This window comes from Hordeum vulgare, chromosome 2H (genome assembly GCF_904849725.1).
Source record: "Hordeum vulgare subsp. vulgare chromosome 2H, MorexV3_pseudomolecules_assembly, whole genome shotgun sequence".
Classification (NCBI taxonomy): domain Eukaryota; kingdom Viridiplantae; phylum Streptophyta; class Magnoliopsida; order Poales; family Poaceae; genus Hordeum; species Hordeum vulgare.
Window position 1 is genome coordinate 649424507 of NC_058519.1, and position 14498 is coordinate 649439004.

The 14498-nt window shown below is 41.8% G+C and overlaps 1 protein-coding gene and 1 long non-coding RNA gene across 2 annotated transcripts; both read left to right on the forward strand.

The window, feature by feature from the left end:
- Nucleotides 1-207: 207 nt before the first annotated feature.
- Nucleotides 208-1851, forward strand: LOC123428383. Its single transcript, XR_006622536.1, has 3 exons — nucleotides 208-788; nucleotides 1018-1104; nucleotides 1654-1851. It is a non-coding gene; the product is annotated as an uncharacterized LOC123428383 (long non-coding RNA).
- Nucleotides 1852-7749: 5898 nt separating this feature from the next.
- On the forward strand, nucleotides 7750-13898 carry LOC123428381 (uracil-DNA glycosylase, mitochondrial). Its single transcript, XM_045112579.1, has 7 exons — nucleotides 7750-7999; nucleotides 8091-8311; nucleotides 9137-9295; nucleotides 10302-10332; nucleotides 12354-12489; nucleotides 12634-12717; nucleotides 13392-13898. Exons 1-7 carry the CDS (start codon nucleotides 7765-7767, stop codon nucleotides 13456-13458), a joined length of 933 nt encoding a protein of 310 aa, XP_044968514.1. The 5' UTR covers nucleotides 7750-7764; the 3' UTR covers nucleotides 13459-13898.
- Nucleotides 13899-14498: the final 600 nt, after the last annotated feature.

A 14498-nucleotide genomic window follows, 5' to 3' on the forward strand; every position in this document is an offset into this window, starting at 1 on the left:
GCCCTGTCCTTCTCGATCCAGCCCATCTCGCTCTCTCACATCAGATATCTTCTCCTGAGACCTCCCGTCCAAGCCACCTGAGCGAAACAGCCGCCCCATGACCCCGGCAGCGCCGCCGCTAGGAACCTCAAGCAGGGCCTTCCCCTTCTCTCAATCTTTCCACACCTAGCTAGGCAGGGGCTCAATCCTTTCTTTCTATATGCTCCCTTTCATCTCCGCCTCCCTGTCCCTCTGCTCTGTGCCTTTCGATGGTGAGAGGAATATGAGAGGATGAGGACGGGAGGATGGGAAGAAGAGTCGATCTGGAACAAGGACGCCATGGTCCATTCGATCTGGAACCGGAGGACAAGAGAACGAGGTCTTCTACAGGTTCGATCTTTTCCTAAATCGACGTGGTCGATGCCGAGTACATTAAAATATTGTTGGTTGGGCAGCGATGCCGTAAGAAATTTGTTTGACACCGGTTTGACAATGTTTGTGTTCCTAGCATGAAAAGAGTGGATGTCAGATTTAGACCCACCCACTGAACTACTCCACGGCATAATGATCTAGCCATGGTTTCTGAGCCAAACTTAATTTAATCATGACCAAATGCATATGGCATAGTATGTAAGGATTGCATTCTCCAGCCGCCACACATCATCAGGAAGTACTGCATCTGGGCGGCAAAGCAGAGAGCAAAATTCAGAGCTGTCCCCTAGAGTTGGGCAGCTGAGTGGACCTTCTTACCAGGAAAGGTCCAGGACATAGAGCCCGTTGACCAACTAAGGTCGCAGGAGACGACACAGGTGAGCAAGAAAATTGGTTCCCAACTCCTTCCTCCAGAAATATCTTACTACTCTACTTATCAAACAAACTCGATCGAATGCAACAGACGCCTCTTGGTTTGGAAATTGGAACTACTAACCCCATCGATCATGTAGAAAATAATGAAGCTAGCGGCAACTGTTACTTGTACTACTTGCTAATTATGTAAACCCATGCCAAAGTTTAGAACAGAATCAATCTACCCTGCAGGCAGGCAAGCAAGCGTGCATCCGCCATTATCTTTGGAGCTGCTAGAGGGATCCCATCAGATGGGCTGGTTCGCAGCGTTTGGCCGAGGTACGAGCACGTTTATGAATGGAACGCATTCATGCTTTCTTTCTCCATTGATTACTTAGCATGATTGAAGAGGAAAGGTTTGGGTGTGTGTGGTGTGGCACTGTCATATACTGGCGATCATGATGCGCACTGCACACAGCAGGTGCTGGTCAGTATACCAGTTCATTCATCTTGCTATTTTATTTAGGTACATACTTTGGATCTTTTAGTTTTTTTTAGAACAAATATGATTATGATCTACCGCTGAATAATGAAGCTAAGATTCAATCTTTGATTTATCTATTTTAACAGTCGATACTTCATTCTTAGTTATCATAAAGTTGTTGGCATTTATTGCATGCCTCATTTACCATGGTCTATCAAGTTCTTTTTTTGGCTTCAGATAGATGTTATTCTGACAACCAACAAACTTTGTTTGTTTTAAGGCCTTCGAGCAAGTAATTTATATTAATTTAATAGAGCTATTTTTATAAATGATTGTTTTCTCATGTTCGTTCTCACTGGAAAGAAAACAAGATCTTTATACATGTTTGCATTTTCCCATGGCAGGATGCTTCTGAGGGCGTTAATGCGTACAAAGGAATGAAGTATTTCTGGAAGGAGCTTTTCTCATGAAGAGATTTGTTGAAGTCATAGGCACACTCTGTCAATGTATGTAAGGAGCATGGTCAGGCCCACTGTTGTGCATTGATTGTTTGGGACCCTGCTTGCAGTGCCATGCTTGGTGATGCAGACAAGATCAACCAAGAAATCTTAAAAATGCACATCCACTGTTCAATTTATGCATATAGAGGCTCTTCGTAAAATAGAAGATGATACTCTTCATATGTTGCCTTCATGCTTTCCTGAAAAAGCGTAAGCATATATAGCTCACATCACCATGTATAGGCCTGGTTTATTATCCTGATCTCTGCGTCCTACCTATGTGCATCTCTTTTTTAGCTAATCCTTGTTTTGCAAGCCTCAGTGTGGTTCAATTCAATAAAAAGAATGTGCCCTATCGCATTTTTTCAGTGCGACGGAACATTATCCGAGAGGGTCAGCGTTGGACCAACATGTGTCTATACGACTCTGCAGATTATGTTACCCTTCGATATGATCCTCCATGGAGCGAAATTTATCTTCATGGATCACAAAAAACAGGTTTGATCTGTACCAATGGGTTGCTGCTATGAGTAGTCTCTTTAGAGCTAAGTGGACTTCGAGACATTTTGCGAAATGCTGCCTTCTAAAGGAGGTGCTCGGAGATTGATTCCTCATTTTAGAAAAATATCATCTTACTATGATCATGATTTTAGTCGTTCTGCTTTAGCAGAGATTGCAGGTTATCCGTTTTTGCAAGAAATGTTATTTCGTTGCTCATGTATTCATGTGGTTGGGCTCTCTCAAGCAACAGGAAACACACACTTCAGCACGGAATCGCACAGCTTTCAGCAGTGATGTCCAACAAGCTATTATTGAACCGAGCAAAATAGGATAGGGATGTCAAGTTGCTGATTTTCTATCAGGTGAAACAATTCTTCATGCAAATGTATATCCAGCTCTATATTATTTTTGTTACAAAATATTGAATGCTCTTTTAATTCGGTGTTCTCCTTGTGGACGTTCTTTCCAGTAGATCATCTCAGCTTTGAATAAATATCTATTATGTTCTCCAAGGAATAAGAGCCATGTCGCTCGACTTCTCATGTCTTATTCCTTTATTGTTATTATCGTAGAGTATGTATGTATGAAGTACGAACCCAGTTTGTTGTTTGGTTTCTCTAAATAAGATAATATGGTAGCCATACATTTTAAATTACAGACATGTTAGGCTTATGGGTTACAATATATAGGTAAAGTGTGTATCTTTTGTGACAAATATTTATGTCAATTTTTCTATTTTTTGTCCAGACTACTCGTCACACTAAAAAAGTGTTGGAAGAGTAATGCTTCGTATGGCCGGCAATCATGCCCGCCTGAATTGGGTGCCATGTTTCCTTGCAATAAAGTACTTCTTGATACACTTGAAAAGTGGCGTATAAAATTGAAGAAGAGTTTGCTAAATGATTTAGAAAGGAATTTGTGTGTTTAGAGTTCAACATTGATAGACAACGATGGAATGACCATGATCACTCTACTTTGCCGCTTCATCTTGCAGTACAATAATGATATGCCAAATTATTAGCATTATGATTTGGAATAAAGAATTTTAGGCACCATTTATTTCTTCTTATGTTAGTATTTGCAATAAAGAATTCCCTGATTCTTAAGGTATTTGGATGAGTAGTTGTTCAAATTGTATGGTCCTTTCATTTCTCGAATTATCTTTTCCTTACATTATACTTTAGAATAAATAGCTCTTACATTTTATGTTTTTTTTTTGCCAAATGGATCCTCCTACTATATATGTTTGTCTTATTTGAAACATCTACATCGGTTATCTGGTTGTGTACAAATTTGTAATGATAGTTCTCTTTATGGTGCATATTTAATTTAGTCCATTTTAGTCCTCACATATGTTCATGTTCTTGTTCATTAGATTTGATGGAGACTAATGCCGTTGCGACCGTAAGTGTCGATGATTTATATACATGCACTGAACCAACTAAAGCTAACATTGATTGTGTAGTTTCATCCTAGATAAAAATAAAGTGCGCTCATCTTTGTATATTTTTTATATAGTTATAAGTTTGTAATGTATGTCCATAAACAAGTGGGGCCAAATGGCTCACCAAACATTATTTGTTGTGTCTTGGACTGTTATTTATACAGAATGTTCGTTTGTGTTGATCTAAACAGAAAGGTCACGGTTGTATTTTGGTTCCGTATATGTAGTATTTCCACATCTTTTTTCCTTTACAAATATACATGACGCAAGTATTCGGAGTACACCAAAGGTTGAGGAGCTCACCCATCCAGTGAAAGCATTGCAGCTTTCCACATTAATCCATATACTCCATCCTTTAATTGTATTGTTGATGTCACTTATACATGTAACTAAGAGAAAATAGGCCTTTGCAAGGATGTCACACCACTATTATTTCAATGTGTTTTGCTGAGAAGCTTTGGCAAGATTACTATAGTGATCAGTTTCATGAAATGCCATTTGTTTCCACTTTCCTTGCACGGCACTTCTTGGCACTTCATGGTCATGAAATGCCTATGTTGTAAATTTATTATCCAATATATGAGATGCTAGAAAAAACTTGGTAGACATGGAACTAAGAGGATGGTCAACATGACCCGGAAAATATACAACATGATATATATATAAAATAATAAATATTGGTGTAGGTTCATAAGTTCTTTCATGAAAATAGGAATCCAATTCTTCCATGTCTATCTATTTTTGAAATTACTATTACTCTATTGAAAAATTAAACGGGCGTAGCAACGCGCGCCAATCATGATCTAGTAACCTATAAGACTAACACCTAATCTACATTGTTGATTTATGTCTTCCTATCGCCATCTCTTTCCTTTGGCAAGATCTCCGCAATGTCATGGTGTGCCTTGCTCGTGCGATCTATTTCTTACTTGTTAGTTTTTGATATAAATAATCATTTTCTTTACTATGTTGTGAACCATATGGTTAGCACAGCGAAACATGATGCTTGGAATACACACTAATCCTACACCTACGAAGCTGGTACGAAAAGTTACGTAACCTGCTGAGGGAGTCCTGGATTAAGGGGACCTCGGGACGCCGACCCATGGACCGAATCATTAGAGTCCTGATAGTTGATAACTCCGTACGCAGGAAGGGCGACTCCGAGGATTGGCGTGTACTTCAAGTTTAGAAGGACTAGGTCGGCTCATCTATCCCCGACTAATAGTCGGTAACTTGTAAACCCTATGGTCCCTCGTGTCTATATAAACCAGAGGCCCCTATCCGTGTAGGGAGAGGCTGAATCATCTAGGGTTTAGCATAAATGATTTCGAGGTAGATTTACTCTGTAATCATCTTCATCAACACAATCAAGCAGGACGTATGATATTACCTCCATAGGAGGGCCACAACCTGGGTAAACCGATGTCTCCCCCTTCTTCCTACAATCCATCGATCCAAGGTCCACAGTCCGGGACCCCATACCCGAGATCTGCCGGTTTTTACACCGACATTGGCGATTTCATTGAGAGTTCCACTGTGGGATCGCCGCGAGGAGGTCCATAACAGGGACTTGTTCGTCCCCGGACAAATCTTCGCGCTCGGAAGCATCGTTCTGCACGCTGATTCGGTCGGCCACCTCGATCAGATATGAAAAATTTGCCCCCGGTCATGAAGTTAGGTTTGGGAGCCTAGAGTTCGTCGCCGACCCTCGGGGAGATCGTGTGTTAATCGAGCTTTCCACCCCATTAAAGGAGAGCACGGACCTCGACGCTTTGTCCTCCGAGTCCGTGAACCCAATCATTGAGAAAAACTTCATCCCTGATCCGGCCTTAAAGCCCGACAGGCTCGGGGCGTCCGAACTCGCGTCAGTCGAGCTCTCCCAAAGTGTGATCTCAGGTACCGTCGAGGGATCAGGAACACCAGCTGCCCCCGAGCACCTATGCGGCATAAGCACTGCCGAAACCCCAACATTGCACATATTACTCGACCAGATCCAGGCTTTGAGCATGACTAATGGTCAGGGCACGATCTATGGTCGGATCGGGATCAAACCTGACGACAGGGACATCCACATCCCGCCCATCACGCATCAAGTTAGTATCGTCGAACGCCCAGTCAAGGGCTCCTCGTACCAATCATCGAAACTAAGAGCGGTACACATCCTAGTCGTCGACCTCTCGGACAAACTCAACAACTTGGAGCTTCTATCCAGCCCCGGGAACAATTCAAGCCAAGTGGCTGGTTCGGTACGCAGTCCCGTCAAGGACCCGACGACCGAATTGGCGAGAGCACACCCAATGGGAATCCAAAAATTAAACCCACCTGTCACCCAACCTAAACATCCCTTGAGAATGGGGTTCGGTTCAAACCCGTCCTCGACCACTCAACGGCTGGGTGAGTCAGTGCACCACTTTTGGGCGAGATTCCTGCTTCTTCAAGCGTTCGAGGCCTTCGCTATGGCATTCTTTTCGAGCGCAGTTGAGCCCACCTTCCACATGGCAGAAAAATCGCCTCGGTGTCCACGACGACGACGAGGGAATTCCCTATTTACCGTTCTTTGCGTCAAATTGCCACGGCTTTGCACAAGCGGTTCCCTAGCGCAAAATTGGGCCAACCCACTCCCTCATAGAGAGGCAACCGGTTTTGGGAACCTTCCACAAGGTTCCCAAATCCGTTTTTGGTTTTTTTACCGTTTTGGGGGTTTTATTTTGTGTTTGTTTTTTCTTTTTATTTTCTTTGTTTTTTATTTCATTTATATATTCGGTTTCTTTTTCCATTTCTTTGTTTTATGTTTTGTTTCTTTTTCAAGTTCAAATTTTCTTGATTTTCGGATCTTTTTCATTTTTATGATTTTTCTTTGTTTTAATTTTTTGTTTACAAATTTAAAAAATGTTAGTCATTTTCAAAAATTGTTTTCCTATTTAAAAAATGTTTGCCTTTCCCAACTTTTTTTCCGGTCTCAAAACTTTCTCAGATTTTCGAAGCATGTTCATATTTTTTCAATTTTATTCATAATTTAATAAAAATGTTCGTGATTTACATAAAAAGTTTCCATGTTTGGAAAATGATTCATTTTTGTATTTTTTGTCTCGGTTTCTAGAAATATTCAGAAGTTGAAAATTGTTTCCCATTTTCAAGTTTTGTTCATAACTTCAAATAATGTTCCTAATTTTTTAAATAATGTTTGCATTTTCAAAATGTTGTACATATTTTAAAAAAAGTCTTTGTTTGTTTCTAAAAAATACTTTTTAGAAATTTAAAAATGTTTGTGACTTTCAAAAATTGTTTGCCCATTTGAAAATATGTTTGCCTTTTCGAAAATTTATTCTGGGTTTAAAAAATTGCTCAGTTGATAAAAAATATGTTCATGTTTTATCAATTTTGTACCTAATTTCATAAAATGCTCGTGATTTTCCTAAAAGTTGGCAAGTCTGGAAAAATATTTCATTTCCATAATTTGTTCCGGGTTTCTAAAAATGTTGAGAAGTTATTTTTTTTCCGCCATTTTTCAATTTTTTCTTCACCGCCTAAAAGTAGCAAAAGTCAAAACGTCGGATCTAGCAAAAATTCAACGAACTCGAGTTACAACCAAGCATGGATGTAGCTTTTTTAAATGAATAAAATGTAGCAAAATGACAAACGTTTGCATTAAATTTATACATGGTTGCAGTAAATCTGAGCGAAAAAATGTTGCAAGGCTGTTTGTCAGCGCGCGCGGGCTGCGAGCGACCGGCCGAACGATTTGGCCGGTGCTCCGGCTGCAAGCATTTACCTTTCTGTTTTGTGTTCGCATTTTTTTTTTAAAAAGTCCGACGTTTTGTTTGAGACGTACTACATGCTTGCTTACATGCGTACGAAGATAGAAAACACGATACAGGTTAATGGGCCGGGCCGGGTTCTCTCGCCCCTGTGCGGATCGCTTCTGTTAGACGCAGCGAGCGTCACATAGGAGGTCCCGGCGGCGAGCGCCCAAAAATCCCGCGGTCGCGCGCCCATTTCCTCCCCCTCCCAGCAACAGCGCGGCCTACCGAAACCCCAATCGAAGCTCGTTCCCCACCCCCACCCCCATGGCGCCGTCGCCCCCCACCGCCCCCAAGACCATCGCCGACTTCTTCGTCCGCCCCGCCAAGCGCCTCCGCTCCGGCGCAGCCGGCACCGCCGCCGCCACCGTCGTCGTCCCCGCCGCCTCCCTCTCCCCCTCCTCCGACCACTCCCCGCTCTCGCCGGAGCAGCGCCGCAGGGCCGACACCAACCTCGCGCTCGCCCGCGCGCGCCGCAACCTCCGCCTCGCCGAGTCCAAAGGTACCCCCCTCTCCCTCCAAAGTCCAAACCCCCCGTTCTCCCGACCCTGGTTAGGGTTCTAATAACTGTACCGTTGGGGTTTCGCATCTAGCGGCCGGCGGCGCCGCGAAGCTGGAGGAGCTGCTCGTGGAGGAGACGTGGCTGGAGGCGCTGTCCGGGGAGCTGCGCAAGCCCTACGCGCTCGACCTCTGCCGCTTCGTCGCCCACGAGCGCCTGCACGCCAAGGTGCCCGTCTACCCGCCGCCCCACCTCGTCTTCCACGCGCTCCACACCACCCCCTTCCACGACGTCAAAGCCGTCATCATCGGCCAGGTACCCAAATACCAAGTCACTGAAGTTCACGAATCCTGTACTTGTTCACCTGCTGCTTCACTGTGAAGAAATGCGCGACAGTTTCGCTAATTTAACTTCATTCTGAGGATCATATAGCGCGTATTTATGTAAAGATTTTGCCATTTGGTCTGACTTTGGCCTGGAATTTCTTTTTGTTACAATGCTGCTTGCTGTATGGAGTGAGGCCATCAAATTGAAATATGGTTAAAAAAAATTGACAATGCCGTATGCAGAAATGGAAATTGTTGCTTCTGTTCTGCATATTCATATTATGCTAGAATAACTGATCTGTAGTTACAGTGCTGCCTGCTGTATGGAGTAATGACATTAAACTGAAACATGGATAGTATAATTTGGCAGTGCCATATGCAGGGACAGGAACTGTTGCTGCTGTTCTGCATTTTCATATTATCACGCCAGAATAACTGGTTTGAGGCTATTTTATTTGTGTGATCATATTGTGGTGTCTGGCATATTTGCCACAACACTTTGTAGCCTGAAAATATGCCTGACATATATATGCCTTTCATTCAGCTATTAGTCGGTGATCCTTATTTGCTTGCTGTATTTACCATATGGTCTTCATTTGTCTTTGAACCTACTATGCATCTGTATCATGCAGTAAGTTTCTGATTTCAGTGTTTACAGTCTATTTTTTTTATTTCTGCTTTAACATAACGGAATAACTAATGGTGGCTGCCTAATGATGACAGACTAAGTTTCTGATTTGTTTATTGTAAAAGTGTAGATTCATTGGTAGCAATTGTTTTTAGTGTCTCATGTTGCAGATTGTCTACTTTTCAGGATCCATACCATGGTCCTGGTCAGGCCATGGGATTGTCGTTTTCAGTACCAGAGGGGATCAAAATTCCTTCCAGCTTACAAAACATATTTAAAGAGCTGCATAAAGATGTAGGGTGTACTATACCATCTCATGGGAATTTGGAAAGATGGGCTGTGCAGGTAAAATTGTTTGATAAAACGCTAGATTTGTTGAAGTGTATATTTGGATTGTCTAGCCCTTTCCATTAGTTCGGACTTTTGGTTGCACTGGTTAGTGCATGAAGCTTAACATGGTATGAGAGGCTTCAATAGAGATAAGTTGCTTTCATAACATGGTATCAGAGTCTAAGGTCTTGAGTTCAAGTCCTGGCTTTCGCAATTTATCCAAAAATTGGTGCCCCCCCTTGTCGACGTATAGGCCTCTTGAGCCATACCTCTGAGTCTATCCACGTGTTGACTTTCCGCATCACGTGTGAGAGGGGGTGTTGAAGTATATATGTGGATTGTCTAGCCCTTTCCATCAGTTTGGACTTTTGGTTGCGTTGGCTAGTCCATGAAGCTTAACAAGAGTAAATAGTATATGCACTCAAACAACATGTTTATATTCTAGTTTACCTTAATATTAATCGCCCTTGCAATACTAGGATCGATATGTATTAATGTACCATGAAACAATGTGCATATTTTTACATGTTACAACTGCGAAGGACTCATGCAGTCTTGCAGCTGTTTAGCAGAGCGGATATCTACCAAGTCCGCAAAATCATGTGCCTTCACTCTAGAAGTCCACAAAAACAGTTTTGTGTAATTTCACTACCATTTATATTCTATTTTTGGCCAAATCTATGCCAACATGTCACTACAGTTATCAACTAAACTAAGTAATTTTACATTTTCTTACCATTTATCCTATATAGGATACCAGAGAAGCAATTGGCTTGATACACTATATTTTGTTCTAAAAATTAAAATCTACTTGAATGGGCAACAAGGCCATGATGAACCTGAAACAAAGTAGCTTCATGAGAAGAAATATACTAATATAGGAGTAGAAAACAATGCCTGCTACTGCCTATAGCCAAATTTGTTCTCTTTCCTCATTTCCCAGCAGCACACCATAAGTTTTCTTTTAACTTTCTTTGGAGATGTGTTTACTAACTCGAGAAAAAAAACATTTATCTTGCAGGGTATTCTTATGCTCAATACCGTGCTAACAGGTAAGCCTGTTTTTCTCATCAGGATGAAACATTTGTTGTTCGTTAGCTCTTATTCGTGCATACCGATTTAAATTACTTTCTGCACTTCAATTTTGATTACAGAAACTATGTTATCTTTTGTTCTATTTAGCTGTACTTCACTGTATTCTTGTAGTTGCAGCTGTATTTTTCTTTTTTGTTGTGTTTGATGTTATTAGCTTACTTTAGCTTGGTGGCAAATTGTGGACCCTTTTCTTTTTAGCATTGTAGACCTAGAGTTGTCTTTGCAAGGATAAGGGGTATCTTGTGAAATCTCTGACAGCTATGTTATGTGTGTGCCCGGTAAAAAATCTTTATTTTTTATCAAAGCTTCCCATGGCCTTAATGCTGAATACGATTGTAGGACTTGTTTTACAGTGCCTCGTTTACTCCTGCTAGTGTGGAAGTATGACCTTGAGATTATTGTATGCTCCAATTATTGATCTTTTCAACTTTTAGTTTTAGCATTTGAATTTATCTCTTCAGAACTGTAATGCTGCAATACATCAGATATTGTTTAGTTCTTAGATGCAACTAGCTGACAGACCTAACCAGTATCACAATATTCATTGTTCAGTGTGAATTCATCAATAGCTTACAAAGGTCTGTGTTGCAACAAAAAAAAGGAAATTTCTACAGAAAAAGAGATTTCAACTGTAGTTATTTACCTCAAAGCAAAATTTAGCATGATCTATACCTAAATCATCATGCTTTTTAGGATCCAGCTGAAAATACCGCAACACCATTTTAATATAATTGCTCAGAAGTACACATAGGGAAAAGAATATAACGATCGAAAATGATTATATAGATTCTAGAGAGAACAAATTAATGTCATATACAGAGCACATACTAGACACTACAAAGTCATCACCTGCAAAACACTTTGAGTAGCACAATCTGTACTGAGTGGCTTTAGGCAGATATCAGCCAAGGTGTCAGATGCTGAACCTGGTCTAGTGTCGAATTCTTCAGTTAGGTGTAGTGTGCCCATAAACGCTTCGCTGGATCCAACGGCCATCAGCGCTCGTGTCAATCCTCACTCGACGGGTGAGATGTGTCGAAACAACTACTCCCTCCGTCCGGAATTACTTATCGCACAAATGGATAAAAATGGATGTATCTAGAACTAAAATACATCTAGATACATCCATTCTACAAGTATTTCCGGACGGAGGGAGTACTATTTACTTTCACCATGGTCACTACTGAACCTACATAACAGCCAGGTTGTGGCTGAGATTGGGCATGGAGAATCATTCTTCTTTCTGGCCATTGGCCTAGAACAACACTTTACCCATACACTAACTTTAATACAGATCTGGACCTCCTGATTCGGCCAGTTCTTCCCCGATATTTCCCTCGAGTTGCACCCATATACTTATCTGATCTTGTTCATATAATTGGGATCTGACACAAGGATATTGTCGATCCAGAATAATTGGCACGTACATCATCAATCTTTTCAATTAAAAAGAGACATTAGAACCACTAAGTAGTTGCAGTGCAAAATTTACATGACTGGATTCCATACTTTTTTCTGAATCTGAAATAGCAATTTGAAATTGTTGTCATTTGCTATTGTAGGAGCTTCAGGCTGGTCAGATGCGGTAGTGGCTAATACAAGCCGCAGTCAAAATAGTAACTAACAAAAAAAAACTCACTGCAATAGTCACTTTAAAACGTAGAACACGACAAAGAAAGTTAGATAAGAGGTTAAGAACAACGCAGCAAGCATGTTGGTTGCTATGCTGTAACTAAGTTGGGTATATAATCTGCAACAAATGTTCATCTAGTTGAACAAAAGCAAAGCCATGAGAATTGAAAAGATCTGCTCGATCCTATAAAATGGAGCAAGATGACTGTCAAAATATTGCTTTTCATAGGCAGTCTGACTTCCAGGACTAACCCAAAGCTGCAAAAAGAAAACAATCAAGTCAGAAATCTGTGAAATGTATGGGAGTTATATCTTGCTAAATAGCTTTTATTTTTTTTCTGAGCAGTGAGGGAACACCAAGCCAACTCACATGCGAAGAAAGGTTGGGAGCAGTTCACTGATGCTGTCATCAAGACAATATCACAAAAGAAATCAGGATTGGTCTTTATTCTGTGGGGAAACTCAGCCCAAGCAAAGATAAGGTGTGCTTACTTTCATTTGGAATTCCGCAGACTGTAAAACAGTCATGCCGAAACAAAAAATAGACTATTGGGAGTACATGCTTGTTATCTCTATGACCTTTAGCAATCCAGACATTCATAGTACATGCTTGTTCTCTTTTGCAGATTGATTGATGAAACAAAACATCACATTCTAAAATCCGCCCATCCGTCAGGCCTGTCTGCAAACAGAGGATTCTTTGGATGCAGGTTTGTTTTCTTTTCAATCTTTGTAAATCTTTTTCGGTGTCTTTTTCCTGGGTATGAATGAAATCTCAACTCCACCCGTCGAAGCTAAAAACTGAAAAGGATGGAAAGATTAGAGAGAAATGATAAAGATTTCCCAGTTGCATGTCGGTATGCCACCAGGGGAGATTTTGGGTGGCCACAAGAATACAAAGGACGATTACCACTGACAATATTGAATTGCTATATTTATCACCACTTGTTTGAGTGAGGCCAGGCAGTACGAAACCCCACTAATGTCTCGCATCTGTGTCACCGTACATGTTCTCTAGTAGTGGCCAGTGGGTTATAATGAATTTATCCCGGGAACAAACCTTTAACTCTACCTGCACCATCACCTAATGCTACTGTCCGTCCAAGCCGATGAACACCCGTCGCTTTCTTTCGCCTGCCAGTGTCCTGCCTTATACTTTTGCAACTGGATATCACTTTCACCTTTTCACTCACTGCTGTTAATGGCTCTGCATAATATTGAACATCAATTAGATCTCGGCATCTCATGGCCTGTTGATGGGGCCGGCCGATCCAAGCAGATCAAACGCTACTTTTCCATGTGGTGGTTATCTTTGAAGGATTCTCCGAACACTGATAGATACCCACATTATGACTTGGCCTGTTTGTGTGCATATCTTGAACAGGCACTTTTCGCAGACGAATGAGATCCTGGAGAGGCTCGGGCTATCCACCATCGATTGGCAGCTCTGAGGAAAACCACAGGAAGGCACCATGTGACATGTCTGCCCGACTGACTGATAACCAGCCACCATTATGATTTTATGGAAGCTGCCTGGTCGTCTTGGTCCATGGTTTTGGTTTTGGAGGCAACTTGAACTCGGTGCCGCTGCTGGAAGTGAAGTCAAGTGCCGCACTCGGGTCGGGCCATACCCTATGACGATCTACTACTAGTGCTAGATACGTTATGTACTGCTGGTACCAAATGTTGGCTCCTCCAAATGGTTTTGGCCGATTCGGTTGTCGTGTATGAGTAGTACGTGCAACTGCTCTGACGGACGTATAATTGGAGTAGTAGTAGTAGTATCACATAACTCAGCCGTGCTGTCCTTGTTTATTATTGGGTGCTTAATTAATTAACTTGTACTAGTAGTAGTACCATAAAGTGAGATCGATCGATCCCTCTTAGATTTGGTCCTGGACAAGGCACCAACTCGTAGACCCGACGAAATCAAACCCCACTAATCGAGAGGTTGTCTGGTCCTTGGCATCGCGACAAGTAGTACAGTACCTCTCCTTGCGTGCTTAGCTACCATCTAACGTACCCGTTTCTCTGTACACTACTCTCTTCTCTTCGTGAAGAAATATAAGAGCGTTACTTGGTTTTGCTTTCTCGAAAGAAGATCAGGACACTAAATCCATTTCAAAATAAATATCTTAATTTTATACTAGCTTTAATATAAAATTATAGTATTAAGTTTGAAACACTTATTTAACGACGGAGGGAGTAGTAAGTTGGTCGCCTCGCCTCGTCGTGGTCAATCCTCCGCGTGGAAGCTACATTCGCCGCCCGGCCAGCGGATCCGTTTCCACTTGAACCTTTGGGAAAGCGAGTCGTGCCGGTCCGATGGGGTCCGTGCCGTCGCGTCAAGCCAAGACTAAACGTTGCCACGAGACGCATGCCGCAGCCCTACTGCTACGTACTGTCACGCGGTTCAGACTTGAAATAATCGTCAGCTGCCAAAGAGCAAAGCAGCGATCGAGTCGGCCTCCGTTCACCGTTCTAGAAGAAA

What these genes read in the sequence shown, in the direction of transcription:
- LOC123428381 (XM_045112579.1), top strand. Translation starts at nt 7,765, where the DNA reads ATGGCGCCGTCGCCCCCCACCGCCCCCAAGACCATCGCCGACTTCTTC. An exon ending in TGGAAAGATGGGCTGTGCAG is followed by an intron (nt 9,296 to 10,301) that starts GTAAAATTGTTT and finishes TTTATCTTGCAG; the next exon opens with GGTATTCTTATGCTCAATAC. An exon ending in AGAGGATTCTTTGGATGCAG is followed by an intron (nt 12,718 to 13,391) that starts GTTTGTTTTCTT and finishes TATCTTGAACAG; the next exon opens with GCACTTTTCGCAGACGAATG.